Here is a 15,942-nt window from a genome sequence, read left to right on the forward strand (position 1 = left end):
AAGCTCCTGACTAAAGCACTGTTGGGAAGCATACACACAAATGACTTCAATCTCTGAAAACAACTTTGGGTGCATGTTGCATGCATTACAGAGAGCACACAACTGCTCCATCTGCAAGGAGAAGACCGCTGTGGGGAACCAAGAGCCCAAAGCTGCTGAGGTGAGTTTTTCCCAGACCATACCGTTGAGATCTTCGTCCGAGTCATCATCGGCTGACGGGGCCGCGGCGCCGCCGGCGCCGTCCGGGGCGCTCGCTGGCACGGCCTCCTCGATGGACGCCGGCTCCGCGGCGGCGGCGGTGTCCGGTGCGGCCTGGCCGTCAGCCGCCGGCGCGAGGTCGTCCTGCGCGGTGTGCGAAGGCCGGGGGGCCTTCATGGGGCCATCGACCTCGCCGCGGATCAGCCGCAGCCGCTGCCGCGACTCCTCGTCCGGGTCGACCTGCGCACATAATCGATGACTCATTTGATCTAATATCTCACGCAAGTAAAGCCAATACTTCTTCTGCAGAAGGTGCGTGTGTAGATGGACTGCAATTTCTGGCTGCTTTCTACAGACTACTACCGCACGACCGAATAGATCAGCAGATCCATATACTCAATGCGGCCTGTGCAAGCACCGAGACTGCTACGTTACCTAAAACACAGGGAGCGCCCAAACATGTTGTTATTGGCCAGAAGACATTCTGGAGCAACACAGGTCCTCGTCTCTCTGCCAGCTGCAATTTGCTGAGGCTGATTAGCGATCAGCAAGATTGTGTATGGCAGTAACGTCCAGTGCTGCATTACCTAAACCGCGTGCCTAGTTGGCACATTTGAGGCGCATCTTGCCACTGGCAGGAACAGCGTGTAAGAACAACATCCATAGTACATAAAAAATGACGTTGATAACAGCCTAATGAGTGCACCTGGACGACGTCCTTCTTCATGTCAGCGAGCATCTGCTTCTCGGCCGCCAGCTTGGCAAGCACCTGGCGCCTTGTTGGCAGCTCGCCGCAGTCAGCGATGACTACCGGCTGACGCGTGCGACCGGAGCTCGAGCCGCAAGCCTCCATCTTCCTCACCACCGGCATTCCCTCTGTCACCTTCCCAAACACCACTGCGCGCAGTGAACACAGTGGATATTATGCATGAGATAAACCTATGCATGGGAACCTTTGGGAATGATGTGACCGTACTGAAGGCCTGGCAGTATCACGCGCCCTAAAACCACTGGGCGGAAGTGGATACAGCGTGCTGTTGCGCAAATGCATTACAAGAGCAATCTGTGGATGGCAAGCTGTGCAAATGATGTAATTGAACAGAATGACCTCAGCAATATGTCGCTTGCAACGCATGGCAGAAAGAAATTACTCTGCTTCATGAGAGCAGCAAGTCAGCTCGGGTAGTAAGAAGATTGCGCCATGAGAGGCAGGCAGCGGACTGACTATGCCAAAAGACAGCATTGCGTGTATGGTTGGGGACAAGTTCAAAAAGAAGTGGTCAAGCAGCGGGCGCACCATGCTTTCCATTCAGCCAAGGACACTGGGCTGTGCAGAGGAAGAACTGTGACCCTGCACATGGCAGCATAGCAGCGTGTCAGAATTACAAGCCTTCCACCAACAAACTTTGGTGCTGGATTTGCTGATGGAAAACTGTACAGGATCTCTCAGATGGCTGCCTACCGTTGGTGTTGGCGCCTGCGTTCGCCATGCTGAGCACCCCAGGCCCAGTGTGCTTCAGGATGAAGTTCTCGTCATCGAACGTTGGCCCATAGATTGATTCACCGCCAGTCCCATTCCCTGCTGTGAAGTCCCCTCCCTGCAGAAAACATGAACTGTCTAATGCAAGTTGTCAAGCATTTGATTGGAATAGTAAGAGCAAAGCGCACGAGATGAATGCAAAGAGAGAGCTAGCAACTGCTCCGGGCAAAGCTTACCTGGCACATAAAGTCAGGGATGACTCTGTGAAACTTGCTGCCTTTGAAGTGCAACTTCTTTCCCGACCTCCCCACTCCCCGCTCGCCAGTACAGAGACATCGAAAATTTTCTGCAGTCTTTGGCACAACATCTGCTGCCAATGTTATGACTATTCTGCCAATCGGTTCCCCTCCGATCTCGATCTCAAGGAACACCTTGGGATTGTCGGTATCCAGATCCATAGCACTTTACAGTTCTAGAACCTGCAAAATTCAATGTCGTGCAAGTCTAGGCGGAGATATGCAAAATTTGGAAAGGCAAAATGCAACTCCGCCTACGTGCAGTAGTATGGCAGATACGCAACATTGATTTCTTGCGAGGCGGTTCGAACGAGATTCAGCCGGTGGAAGGCCAACTTGTGTGATATTAAGAAGAAAATATTGGAAATTTGGACCCTCGAACACTTGTTTGTATTGTGCTGCCACAAATCATCTATGTGTTGCATTGCCACTTGGCCAACAACTTGTATTGTGCTGCCACAAATCATCTATGTGTTGCATTGCCACTTGGCCAACAAGGTGAGCAAAGAATTCAAGTGGTAGCTTGCAAAAAATCTTCAAAGAATTCTAGAATCTGCGAAGGGTCGCCAGCCTTCAAGTTTAGAATGCTGACTTCATGAAAGTCGGTACTTAAGTAGCTCAATGAAATACATTTCAACTCAGCTCTCGACCGGGGCTTAACTAGGGCCACTCAAAACTCTTCAGAGTCTGCTCATGCAGGGACAAGCCCAAAACATGCACACTTCGGACTCAATAATGAAGTTCCAGCATGTTCTTCAAGATCAAAGGCCATTTCTTAGAATGTTCTATACTACGGCGCGACATGCGTTTTCCCATAGATCTCTCCCTTGCAGGCCTCTGCAGCAGCTGTCTGCGTGCTGCCCTTCTATAGTTTCTTTCTCTTAAATGTACAAGCAGGAGCCCTGCAGTGTCTGCGCATCGCCCTAAGTGATGGAACACTGCGCTCTAAAGATATACTGCGCCTACTGACAATCTTTGCTGTGGCAGCAGCAGCAGCAGGTGGCGGCTGCTCCTGCCACGATGTGAAGGTGCGGCTCTTAAGATCTACAGTGGCTGCAAATTTGTGAATGGGAGCTGTCACCCCAACAGGTATATGTACAGGCAGCCTGAAGCTCCAGGCTACCTAGCCCAAGGTCGAGCACCATGCTGCTGTGCTCCGTTGATCCCTTCAGAGCTGCTTCATCCTCACAAGCAGCTTTGAGGGGGCCTCTGGGTACTCATGGTCAGCCTACATTGCCTCTGCAGGCAAAAAGTCAAGCACCATGCTGCTGTGCTCCATTGACTTCTTCAGGAAGCCTTCCTGGCAGAGCCTGGCGAGCAGCTTTGAGAAATTCTCTGGGCGTTGATGGCTGCTGTAGGCTTCCCTGCCGCCTGGAGCCCTGGCAGATGGTGGCAACAGGTGCAGCGTTCCCTCCTGTGCCAGCACCTCAACCACTGCCACCTGCATGCATGCAGTCAAGAGCTTAGTCCTCATTAAACGATTACTCATGCATGTGACAATCGGCCCCAGTCTTTGCTGCGCACAGGATGTCAAGGCCTTTGAAAGCCTGTTAAGTGAGGCCTGTGCACAGTCTTTGGAAGCCTGATGGTCTCATTTGCGTGTGGACATGCATTGACCATCAGACTCAATAGACTCTGCCCAGGCCTCATCTCTCAAGCATGACATTCATGTACTCAAGACCCATTATTGCTGCATGCCAAAGATAATAGTTGATTAATTGACGCGAAATCTTCAGGAAGACAAACCTGCACGGCTTTGGGCATGTTGGGCCGCAGCAGGAGTGCGATAGCGCTGGCAAAGAGGGCATCGCCGTAGGAGACCGTGGCAAACTGCAGTGCCCAGCGGGCAGCGTCCGCCTCCGTGATGCTGCCCACCGGGCTCCTGACGGCACAACCACCCAGGGGTCAGGATTTATCTGCACAACAATGTGGCTCTGAAAAAGATCAGGAATGCAAGCACACACTCAGGAGAGCTGTCTGATGGCAGAAGAATTCATGCACGCCTTCAACCAGACATCCACAATGCCATGCATGAAAAGCAATTATATGAGACCTGCGCCCAGCAGATATTAGCTTGGGGTGAGTCACATATTAGTCATACTCATACGTATGCTGTTCCTGCCGGCTGAGATCATGTTTGTCTGCAGGCCATCTGCGCCGAAGGCTGCGTGTAAGCCAAACCCCTTGTATGCTTCGCAGAACGGAGCAAAGCCTTTTCAGGCCCCAGGCATGGTGTTGAGTGATTCCGCCAGCCGGGGCCACAGATGTAATATCATCAGAGCCCAAGCCGCACAGTGGTACTAAATTCTGCTACTAAGAAGGCGCCGACACAGGCCTTAAGAGAGATATGTGCTATCCAACTGCACTCTCACAGGCCTGCCAAAAAGAACTCCAAGGGAAGCATACAGGTTTTACCCACCTGTCTGCGGACACGTGCCGGCCGTAGCTGTCCAGCAACGCGGCGGCAGTCCAACGGATGAGCGGGTCCAGCCACAGAGCGTCATCCTCTGAAGAGCTCTCATTTGAAGGGCAGAATACAAGGTCCATTAGGCCCTTCAGGCGCAGCCCTGCACACACAGGACAAAAAAAAACTTTTGGTTCTTGAAGTACACACAGCAGCAGTGTGCTGCAAAGTTCCCTGCATCAACGGCCTTGTATGAAGCGTTGTGGCGGGAATGTGGTGCATTCCTAAGCTTTGATATTGCGGAGAATCTGCAGGGGATTGCCTTCGCGCAGTCAGTGATGCATGCAGCAGCGCATAAACACAAAGACATAGAGCTATTGCAGTGCCAATACATACTGAACCGCAAAAAAAAACTATACATCGCGCAAACACACTCTCGAAAAGACATTTGCAATGAAGGATGTACGATGAAGCGGGCAAAGACAAGCTCATTGAGGCTCAAGCAGAAGTACAACGACACTTACTGCAGTGCTCAAAGTAAAACCCGCACCCCTGGCAGTACGGGATACATTCCAAGGCAACGGGGTCATCCTGACACCAGAAAATCCAGGGTCATGATCCATTCGATTGGATCGAGAGCTATCCAAACCTGGTCTCAAAATCATGCTAGGGTTATTAATTTGAAAGATATGGTGTCATTTATCCATCCTACTTGGCCAAAACTCAAAATTTATTGTATTTTAATTTGAGCACTACAGTAGTACCTAGGGGCAGATCCTGGATGCTGGAGAGGGAAGGGTCGTTGTCCAGGGCCAGCAGGAAGCAAAGGCCGGTGCCCACGACGCGCGCGCGGCTCGGCCGATCCGGTTGCGCAGATCCGTCCTCCCAGTCTTCTTCCGGGATGTGGGCCAGGCCAGAGCCTTCCTGCTGCTCGGCTGTCGGCGGCACAGGCTCGATGGTGAACATCCAGTCCTGCAATAAGCATGCAGCAGACATCAGTTTAGCCCTTGCACAGTCTGACTTCTTCTTCTTCTTCTTCTTAATATGATCGTGACAAATTGACACTAGAGGGATCGATGGGCCTGAAGATTTCTTGCATGAGCATTGCTTGTCCACGCTCCAGAAGTATGAAAAATCAAGGGCCTCACCCAAGCCGCCTGATTTCCCATATCTTTTTCCAACCAAAGTCTCAAACTTCCAGTTCACAAGCATAGACCACAAGGAAATTTGCGCACCGAGGGAATCGGCAGGCGGGAGCCGACAGGTTGCCTGATGAGGCTCTGCTTGGCCGACAGCTGCGCGGCGGCTGCGCAGGGGCCGGAGGGAACGGCGCCCTGCTCCGGTACGAGGCCCAGCCAGTGCGCGGCGTAGGCCGGCAGCAGCACGGCGTTGACTTCCTCGGCTGACGGCATGGCCGGCAGAGCATTGCGTGGCACCGCTTTGTCGCCCTGCACCACGCGCGCAACTCTTGTTGAGCGTTTTCAACCTCGCTGATGACATCCAAGCTCTAGGCGCCAAGCACTAGGCGCCTCTGCCTATGTTCGGCGTGACAGAAGTCATTATCGTAGCATTTAAAATGAGTTTAGTAGCTGTGATCCAGCCCTGAGAATGCCACTTTCAGAGCAAAAGTATTGCTGTATGATTGCAAGGATAGATGCAATGCAGAGGTGAGGTCAGTGGAGTTCAAGTGAAGCACACCTCCTGCCACCAGGCGCCAGAGAGGGCGGCAGCCGCCGCGAAGCTGCTGTCGCTCGATGCAAACTTGGAGATGGCGGTACTGGTGTCTATTATGGCGGGCTCGATGCCCTGCATGTGCAGCGCGCAGCTCATTGCCCGGAGCGCGAGATCCTCCCCTCCCGGAGGCGCCAGGCTCGGCATGCGCAGTGCAGCGTCCAGCACAGCCTGCTGCATATATCCTCCCCCTGCAAAAGTAATGCATCAACCCTTTTGTGCCCTGCATAAAATTCTCCCAAGGTTCCACCTGATGCCATTGACTGGACAACACTGGCTGGCGAAAAAGATAGTGAAATTAAAAGGCCGACTCTGTGCACCTTTCCACAGGCATGGCATCACTGTCCTGATAAGCTTCAAGCGCATGCCTTACAATGAAGTGGCGCTGAATAGAGGTACAGCACGCCGTTAAGCAAGCGGTCTACCCAGACTGAAGTAGCATTGGGGTGAGTGAAGGGTCCTCACCCGAAGGGGAGTCTGAGTCGGCCTTGTCCCCGCGTATAGCCCCCGCCGCTGCGTCGTAGACACACCCTGCCTCCTTTGCTGTGTCAATAGTGCCTAGCCAATTTTTGCGGGCCTGCGCAATTACAGCCCCCGACTCCTCAAGCTGCGTCGAACTGCCCTCAAATTCATCAGATTTCTAGATCGGCAGATTTCAAACTAAAAGGGAGGCAAGTTCTTCAGCCGCAACGTACATGCAGCCGGGATCATGGTTGTACAGGAAAGAGACGGCCCCAAAAGACGATCCTTTGCACTATAATGTGGGCAAGCGTTCAAATTATGTCAGATGCACTGACCTCTGCAGGGTCCCCGATCTCTGCGGCCCATTTGCCCCATGGCTGCTGTTGCACGACGCGGTATGAGCCATGCGATGTACGGGGCCGCTGCAATGTGAACTCCATGCCTGTCAAGGCCAGGCCCAGGAGAGTCTGCTGCACTTGGAAGGCCCCTGCATCGCTGGGCTGCATGGTGACTAACTCAGGGGTCCTCGCCTGCAATTCACATGTCACTCCAACTTTTGGCCCATGCTACTTATGCACTACCATGCACGCTTATGATGCCTATGCAGATGAGACAAGCACTCAAGCTCCAAATACAGTGAAGAGTACATATCAAATATATGCAAGATTAAAAAGAAGGAATTTCACTTGTGTTGAGGTGTGGTTGAGGAGAGGGAGCCGCACAGGTAAGGGCAGAATGGCAGTCAGCAGCTCCGATGCACGGGCTGCTCCAGAAGAGACAGCATGACTGGCGTTGAGGCCGGCGCGCAGAGCTTCAGCGATTGCTTGTGTCAACCCAGCATGCCCCTGCGAGTGGAAGACACACCCGTAATAAACACAAATTGCATGGAACCTCCATCAGGCAAGCATTGCATGGAAGCTGATTCCTAATGGTCGTGTCGATGGCTTCAAGGGGGGAATGTAAGTAGGAACACTGCAGCGTGGTATTCAACGACAGCAAGATAAGCAGTGAAGGCATGCAGCGCAATTGAGGCAACAAATGGCATGAAGCACACTTGTGTTGCGCCTTGGCTGTGTTGGCAGGCATCGGAGCACTGCTGCAGCAGCATCAGCAGCTTGCATGCCATGCCATTCTTGGCGCCGGGTGTCACTTGCAACGAGGCGTTCCCTGCTGCTTGCGGCCTGAAGTCGAACGAGTCGAGCAGCTCATGTGCCGCTGCTTTGATGTCTCCAGCATCATCCTGCATGATGTTCTTGGTTTTAGTTGTTTGAACCGATACTCCTCTTGTGTGCACCTGACAATTTCCTTCCATCGCGCAAGACATTCACGAAGACATACAGTATAGGAATAAGCCTAGCTGCGCGCATGCTATGGTGTCCTGCTGACAGTGCAAAACTGCCGATATTGGCACCTCCTACTTACTCTGTAACATTTGGGACACCCCTTGCACCGGAGAAACAACAATATGATAACTGCACGCCCATTTTTTGCTTGAGGACAGAGCTTGAGAACAGAAAGACGACACAAGGAAGCTGCATCAAACTTGTGGGGTACGAGAGTAGAGGCAAGTCAGGGGTTGGTACCATGTCAGGGATGGCGGTGCATGCTCGGACGATGTCAAAGGCGGCGGCAAGGGCCAGCAGCGCCGCTTGGCCTGTGGAAGAGACGGTGTTGCTTATGCTGTCTACTGCTGCAGCCGTCGTTACAAAGTTGATGAGGCCCTGCAGCGACTGCGGCTGCAGCCAAGCCAGAGCCTCCTGCAGTATCGCAGCTGCGCAGCGCGGAGACACCTGCGCCTGATCTGGCTCCCTCCTGCGAACAGGGAACGCCGCGTTAAGACAGGTCATGTTCAATGCTGCAAAGCCATGACTCAGACACAGGCATATCTCTCTGCAACTGCAATTTAAATTTAGTTATGAAAACGTCTTGCACAAGGTCCCAACAACCAGGCAGGCATTGTGAGGTGCCAGGACATTCGCTGCAATGCACCTGGTGAATTTGTGGGATCATCTTTTCACTTCAAAGGACTTCAGACTTGATGCAAAAGAGAGATGCAAAAGAGAGAAAAGGTTCAGCCAAAACCACTCCACAGATAGAACACTTGCACTCAGGAGCATGCCAGTCTGACCCCACTTCTACAGCTTGTGTATCTAGCAAATACTGAGCTTACCCGGCGTGGAAGAGAATCTCAGCAGCCACCATGAGTGCCTCAGCGGAGGCCATTATGTGCACGAGTCGGCTGTGGGCGGCAGAGGGGCTCTCTGCAGGTGCTGCCAGAGCTTCCCAGTCTGGGACGCTCAGCCGCGCCCACAGAGCTGGATATGCATCGTCCAGAGACCATGCACCGCTGCGGCCGTACGAGGCGCACGTCCGCCAGATCCGCAATGCCTCAATCTGCGCAAGAGAAAAGATTTCACGCAAGACCCTTGCTGGACCCGTGTGCGATGAAGTCAGTCACTTGGCCTTCTTGCAGTGCATTCCTGGTAAGAATCCCGCAGTCAGCAATGCTGCGCTCTGCTCTAATAGAAGAGCTGTAAGACACGGCAAGATAGCAAAAGAAGGTTCTTTCAGTCTGCTCGATTCTCCCGAGCACTCCCAATACAAGCAGGGCAAGGATGAAAAGTGTTCACCTGCAGCAGAAGAGCCTCCACGCCATCGCTGTCATGTCTGGCCTTGGCAGGCATGGTGCCACCGCCCAGCACAAAGCGGGTCACCTGTGACATCAGACCTGCGCCCAAGCAGCGAAACTTCCTTAATGGCATTGCTAGACATCACTTAGGTCCTACCTGGAGGTCTGCATTCAACCTGCCTTTTTGTTTTGGCTGCCACCACCGTTGATCACAAAATGCAGGCCATGAATGAGCGGCCTGAAGAGACTATCATAAAAAAGCCCCAATGCCCGCAAAAATAAACTTGCAGAGAGGCAAGGAGTTTGCTTGCCTTCACTCAGACGCAAAGTCCTGAGGAAGTGAGCATTTGAGACATGCAAGCATGCACATCGAATTGATATACTCTGCAATGATTGAACTGAAAGGTGTAGATGTCGAAAGGCGGGCGGCTGACCTTGGGCGAGCAGGTCGCGTGCCACATCAGCGCCAGCCTGACACAGCGCGCGCAGCACACCCAGCGCACCGATGGCGGCCAGCACGCTCGGCTGCAGGCCATTTCGCGCTGCCCCCGGTGATTCAACTGCCGCTGCTGGAAGGGCGGGTTGAAGGACCAGCAGTACTGCCTTTATCTGCAATACGAGGTCAGACGCGGGCTGTCAGACCCGAATTGCTGGTGTTGGTGGCTCATGAGCATTTTTATCAAGGATCAACAGCATATGGCAGAAGATGTTGGATAGCGTGGGACAGGAAAAGAAGTGGCTTTTGAGCGGGAATGCAATGTAGAAAAAGGACAGTCTTCTATGGAGGGTTGGGGTCATGCAGGCAATTATATGTGGTGGGCCAAAGGGTGAATGATGCGTACCAGCCCGGGGGTATTACAGATTGCGCGGGCCATGTCGGTGCCGCCAAGCGCGGCTGCATGCAGGATTGCCAGAAGAGAGCCTGCCATGCCGGGCCCCGCCAGCTTCAGCAAATAGCTGGCTCGTGCAAGTACCTGTTCATAGGATAAGCCCTTTTGTCAGAAGGGGGCGACATCTCCAATCTATACTTCTTCCTCTCTGATGTGGAAGCCCAAGTGGTATACAATGCTTGTTGATATTTGCGAATTATAGGCACATGCCAGGAACAAGTAAGAATCAGATAGTCAAGAGAAACAGCGATAAGGTTGCTTGCAGAAAATGAGCAGCTCTCTGGCAGCCTGACACTGGACATCAACCAAATTGGAGCATTATTCCTGCAGAACATTGCGGTGGCATGGTAACATTCTTGGACCTGCATCTGCAGCCTCAGAGTGGACACCAGCCAAAACAATAAGTCATTTCGCAGACAGCCAGTATGGCAAAAGTTTCCTCTACCTGCATCTGTAGCAGGCCGCAGAGCGGGTCCTTGGCCGCCACTTGGCGCTCATCCATTGGCTGCTCGGCCCCGTCGATGTCCATGGCATTCTCAGGCATTGGAGGTTCTGGGGTTTCCAGTGGCTGGGCCGTCCATGCTCCCAGCACATGCGGGCGCTCCAGAAACCGCGGCGGCACAGCAGCAAGCCCTGATGCAATGTCATGAGATAGCAGGTTTAGTTCATTTGATCTATGTCTGAACATGTGATAGCCTGCTTAGGCACATGCAGCAAGGGTGGATCGGCAGTGCAACTACCGTCAGAGTCACTGGATGCTGTCAAGCAGGCATGCAAGCAATAAAGCCTATGACACACAATGGACGCATGTCAACACTGAGGTGCACCGACGTATTTGGTGACAGCTTATCCCCGCTTGGTATACCCCCTTTGGTCCTTGATGTCAAGAATTCCATATCCGAGAACATGATCTCGTCAAGGGTAACATCTCGCCAGCCCTCACACTTGAAGGCGACAGAGAACAGAGGGCACCTGAGGGAGTTGGGCAGGCCTGGGCTGGGTCGATGTGCTTGGGGCCGACTAGTTGGGCGAGAGCTTCTGCTGCAGCGCTCATGACTGACATGCTGCTGTCGTCCAGTGCAAGGCGCAGCACCACCACCACTTGGCAGTCCACCAGTGCATGCTCCCACACATCCTGCCAGTCCAGTGCAGACTCCTACGCAGTTGGAAATGAATGCTTCATTGTTAAATTATTGCACACTTGTCTGAAGATCGCTAGACCAGACAGGGATACTTACATTTTGTTGATAAATGATTTCAAGGGCTGAATCTTTGTCAAGCCGAAGGGATTGTAGAGGTCTTGCTTGGCCACATCAAGTGGTGGCCTGGGAAGCAGAAAATACAAAAGTACCTATTCAGAGCCTGGCATCTTGGTTTAAAACGTGATGAGGTGGCCAGGAGCACACAATAAAGAAAGGTACCTGTTCACAGCCTGACATGCAGAGCTAAATGTCATCTATTCTTAACATATAAAGGGGAATGTAAAGGGAATGTAAAGGTTTTGGTTCGCAACATGACGAGGTGGTCTGGGGAGCAGAACAAACGAAAGCACCTGTTCAGAGCCTGGCACACAGAGGGGACTGGGCCGTTTGCCGCCGCCGAACAGGCTCTGGTAGGAGCTGGCGGCGCTGGGCCGGGAGCGTGCCAGCAGGGCGGACAGGTGGCGGCAGGCCGCGGTGCGCTGAGCTGGCATGCTGCTGCGCGCCAGCTGGCACATCTCCCGCACTGTGTACCCCTGGCCCACCGACCCCTCGTCCTGCCTGCAGCATGCATGCATGCAAGCTGTTAAGAAAGAAAATTACCTCTTGGCTCAAGGATAAAGCACAAGCATCACTTGTCATGTAAAGCACCTGCACACTTTTCATTTTGGGAACACATTATGGTGGTGAGTGGTCAAAGTGTCTTATGCACACGAGCAAGTGGAATGAGAGCTCCTCCAGCCCAAAGAAAGAAGGAATCGTGGTTGCCATGTGATTGATCTCATCACAAAGTTGCAAAGGGGTTTTATGCCATCACTCTTCTCGACCCTGACTAGGCAAACACACAGTAGAGGCCGATATCCCACCGCAGTATGTCTCGCTCCACCACAGAATCTGGCCCAGCCTCCTCTTCAACAGTGCTGCTCCACTCAAAGGGCTCCAGCACACCAGCACTGCTGAAAACGAAGCGGACACGTGACACTGTCCTCTTGCTGCAAATGTCTCCTGCAGGCACCAGCCCCATGAATCCATTTGTAGCCCAAACATGACAGGCATGCCAGGGCTCAAAGAAGATGCAAGCAAAGCTGGAAGAGCCCAAATGACATGTCTGCCATTCAACGGCAGGAGAAATTACAGCGCAAATGAAGCAGTAGTAACCAAATATGGATGACATACCGGTTGGGTGAGGGGGTGCATCATGTGCCTGATTGGGCGCATTCCAGGTCCCCTGTTGTGTCCCTTTTGGCTTTGCAGCTTCTGCGCTTGGCAATGTCTTATCTGTAGCTCCGCGCTGCTGCTCCTGCTGCTGCTGTGAAGCTGCCCGTTTCTGCGCAGCTTGTTCCTCCTTCTGAGCCGCCCTTTGGCGAAGCTTTGCGGCCCTTTCTGGCCCCAGCTGCTCTAGGAGCTCCCTTCTTGCGGCCTCCACCTGCAGGATGCGTTGCACAATTGTTCATGTAGGCACACCTCTTCAATCAAGCAGCATCTATGCTGTTCTGTTTGCTACGATGTTTGGCTCTCTGGTAGCACTGCCTCTATCAGGGCCACTTAAAGTACCGAGCTCCATCCACTTACCTCTTTCGGTGACATATCCCGGAGAGCAGCGCGGTTCTCTGCATCGATCTCATCCTGCAAGGTCCTGCCGCCAGTGGGGGCTGCTGAGGCACCATCTGCCTGCTTGGCACCTCCTTCCAAGGGAGGAGCTGCCGTTGATGCTGCTGCTGAAGAGGCCATCCGGCTCAGCGCAAACTGCAGCATTCACAGAAGGCACATGGATCAACAAGGTCTCGATGCATGTCCCAAAAGAACCAAACACCCGTGAGCACTATGGAAGGGTTGGCTGAGATTTTAATGATGTTGTGTCAGGTTGAAGCTGGCACACACCCTTGACTGCCTTCGGTGCTGTGCAACTGGAAAGCCACCTCCAGCTGCAGGTTGGGATGGCATGGGCATAGAGGTTGCCTCAACCACCCGCTCTGATACCTCTCCCACTATCACCCAGTCGCTGCTGTTTCCTGTGGGCTCTTGATGAGGGTCCTCCACGGTTCCTGCAAAACGATCCCCTTGCTCAAGGGTGGTAAGATGATGAACCTGCCTAGGCGCTCAGTGGCGGTTCAGAGCTCACAAATTTATCTTTCTTTGTGTGCATCTTCATCCTAAGACTTCTGTGGCCCGTTGCACACCTGCAGGTGAGGTCTCAGCTCCGGCAGGAGCCGTGCCTTCCTCCGCTGCCTCGCCAGAGATGGGGTTTGCTTGTGAACGTGCACCTCCGACAAGCGTCACCTTCGCTGCTGGAGACCCTTTTTGCTTCTTGAATTGTTCCTAGATGGAATAGACAGCTTAGAAAACGGGTAAATGAGGAACGATGATGAGCACTGTAGCTCAGCTGTATGAAATGCCATCACCTTACAGAAGCTTGGATAGACGCGCTACCGGTCATATTAAAAATGCAGCTGATCGGTATGTATTACAATGTTACACCTTGTTACTGGAGAAATCACTTCTTATGGTTTTAAAAGTAAGAGTCACTATATTTGGAAACTCATACCTGCAAACGTAGCAGGTCTTCGAGGCTGTCTGCCTCCTGTCCTTTGCGCATTTTGGATCTCACTGATACGTATGTCCGATCGGGTTTGCAACTTTGCTTGGCACCTCTCAAAGGGGCAAGGAACACAGCTAAAATTTATGAGGATGCTTGATGATCTGCACTCAGGCGTACACCGTAAATGAAGAATAACTTGATCAGTCCGCAAAAGATATATTCAACATTGGAAATAGAGTCTTTCCAAACGCATTTAGCTTCTCTGGTCTGCACCAAACTGTCCTGTTGATGTTTCCTACTGTTGCCTATCTTGGCCACCTCTCCCAGCATCCACTTCACCGCCGATCTCCTCACAAAGCATCAGAGTCTTGACAGCTTGGCTCCCAGAAGGTTGATCAGGGAAATGCATGCAAAGTTAGTGCGGCCCTACCATCTTAAATTATTCTTCTCTGGCAAGCACATCCATGCTAGCATCGTCTCCAAGATAGACAACAGTTGCGTGGTATCCGCATGCACAAACAATAGCACATTTCAACGTATACTGGGAAAGTATGCTCCGAAAAACGACGAGCGTGCGTGTGAAGAGGTAGCCAGGCTGCTGGCACAGAAGGCTATTCGCAGAAACGTGAGCTCTCCATTTTCACATCCATTTTGATCAGACAAGCATATAATTATTTGTTGCAGAAGGTTATCTCGCCCCTCTGCAATGTACTGGTCTTATCTTTCGGTTCTCTGGTCATTTGGTCATACTAGGCTCACAGTGCTGTCTGCAACCTTGCAGGTGACCTCCTTGTACTGGGACGGCGAGCACACGCAGAAGACCACCAGGAAAAAATTCAAGGACAGAGCACAACACCTCTGGCAGAGCTTTGGCCAGAGTGCTCCAGAGCTGCGGCTCATCTATTCCAAGAGGGAGGACGAGCGCGAAGAGGAAGAAGAGAAGTCAGAGAAGTGCGTTATTCATGCTCAACCTCATAGGAGATATTTCAGAATAATCTGGGAAGCACTCGCCGAGAAGCTCACTGAATGGATTTTATGTCTGGGCTTGCCTGTGCCCCTTGTTTGCCCATGCGACTGCATGCTTGGGCTCTTACACAGATACAGATCTGTAGCATCCTTGCTGATACAGGGAATTCCATGGTTATGTCAGTTCAAACTCACTTGGACAGCCCTTGTTCTGTTGTTTGGACAAAGTGGCTTACCTCGATCACCAATATTCAATTGTGCAACAACCGCATGCTTGCCAAGAAGTTGAGTACTAGCCTGATTTGCTCCTGGTCTGCTGCAGGGATCCACTGACTGTAAAGGCGCTGGCAAAGGAGAGCAAGATCGACCCTGAGTTCAGGAGGCAGATGTGGGCGCTTGTGTCTGAAAGGCAGCGACAGAATCATCAACCGGGCCGCAAGAGTGGACCCGATGATGCAGCAAGCCAGTCAGCACCTCAGAGCAGTGCGTGAAGTGAGCGAGAGAGAGTGCCTAACAGATCGCAGACTGGATCAGGGACAGTGTTGGAGTGCGTTGCACTGTCCAGTGCTTGTGCGCTGTTGACGGAGGTTCCTTCAAGGAACCAAGTGTCAAACTGTATTTGTTTGATCTACCATGATTGACGTCGACGCCACTGGAGAGTGAGTCCTTCCGTCTGTGCTGAGCCGCACGCTTGAACCCAATTGCCAATGCAGTGCCAAAGCAGTGAAAGCAGTGCTGGCGGTAGTTGTATCTGCTGCAATACGAATTATATTCAAATTTGTATGCTCTCGGATGACGGTGACCTTTGCCTTCCAAAGCAGGTCGAGTCGCAATGGAATTTCCATCATGAAGTTCTGCAATTGGCTGTCATGAACTGTGTCAATCTTCAAGGATTTGCTGCAAAGCCTGCCAGGCAGTGCCACTTGCAGAGACATGTTACAGCAAAAATCCAGGCAGCTGCAGTTGCAAGGTGGCTGCGAAACCTGGCCACCATATTGGCAAGTGAAGTTTGTGCGATGCACTCAGGGAAGCATTGAGAAGGACCAAAATCTGCTCGGGGATTTTTTGGAATCAAGCCATAGGGTTCTATAAATAGCAGGTGGCACCTTACGACCCTATCAGGAACCAGCGAGGAAGCTGTGATCAGC

General features: G+C 52.4%; 2 protein-coding genes across 2 annotated transcripts; one reads left to right on the forward strand and one right to left on the reverse strand.

Moving 5' to 3' along the window:
* Window positions 1–781: 781 nt before the first annotated feature.
* Window positions 782–2,136, reverse strand: COCSUDRAFT_18417 (hypothetical protein; the record flags this gene model as incomplete). Its single annotated transcript, XM_005644876.1, has 4 exons — window positions 782–1,095; window positions 1,496–1,549; window positions 1,661–1,796; window positions 1,915–2,136. The coding sequence occupies 4 exons, from the start codon at window positions 2,134–2,136 to the stop codon at window positions 782–784; spliced, it is 726 nt and encodes a 241-aa protein (XP_005644933.1).
* A 12,243-nt stretch (window positions 2,137–14,379) lies between these two features.
* On the forward strand, window positions 14,380–15,450 carry COCSUDRAFT_67341 (hypothetical protein; the record flags this gene model as incomplete). The annotated part of the gene is made up of 3 exons (XM_005644877.1): window positions 14,380–14,400; window positions 14,610–14,779; window positions 15,117–15,450. 3 exons carry the CDS (start codon window positions 14,380–14,382, stop codon window positions 15,283–15,285), a joined length of 360 nt encoding a protein of 119 aa, XP_005644934.1. The 3' UTR covers window positions 15,286–15,450.
* Between the last annotated feature and the right edge of the window lie 492 nt (window positions 15,451–15,942).

The sequence above is a fragment of the Coccomyxa subellipsoidea genome (genome assembly GCF_000258705.1).
Source record: "Coccomyxa subellipsoidea C-169, whole genome shotgun sequence".
Taxonomy (NCBI): domain Eukaryota; kingdom Viridiplantae; phylum Chlorophyta; class Trebouxiophyceae; family Coccomyxaceae; genus Coccomyxa; species Coccomyxa subellipsoidea.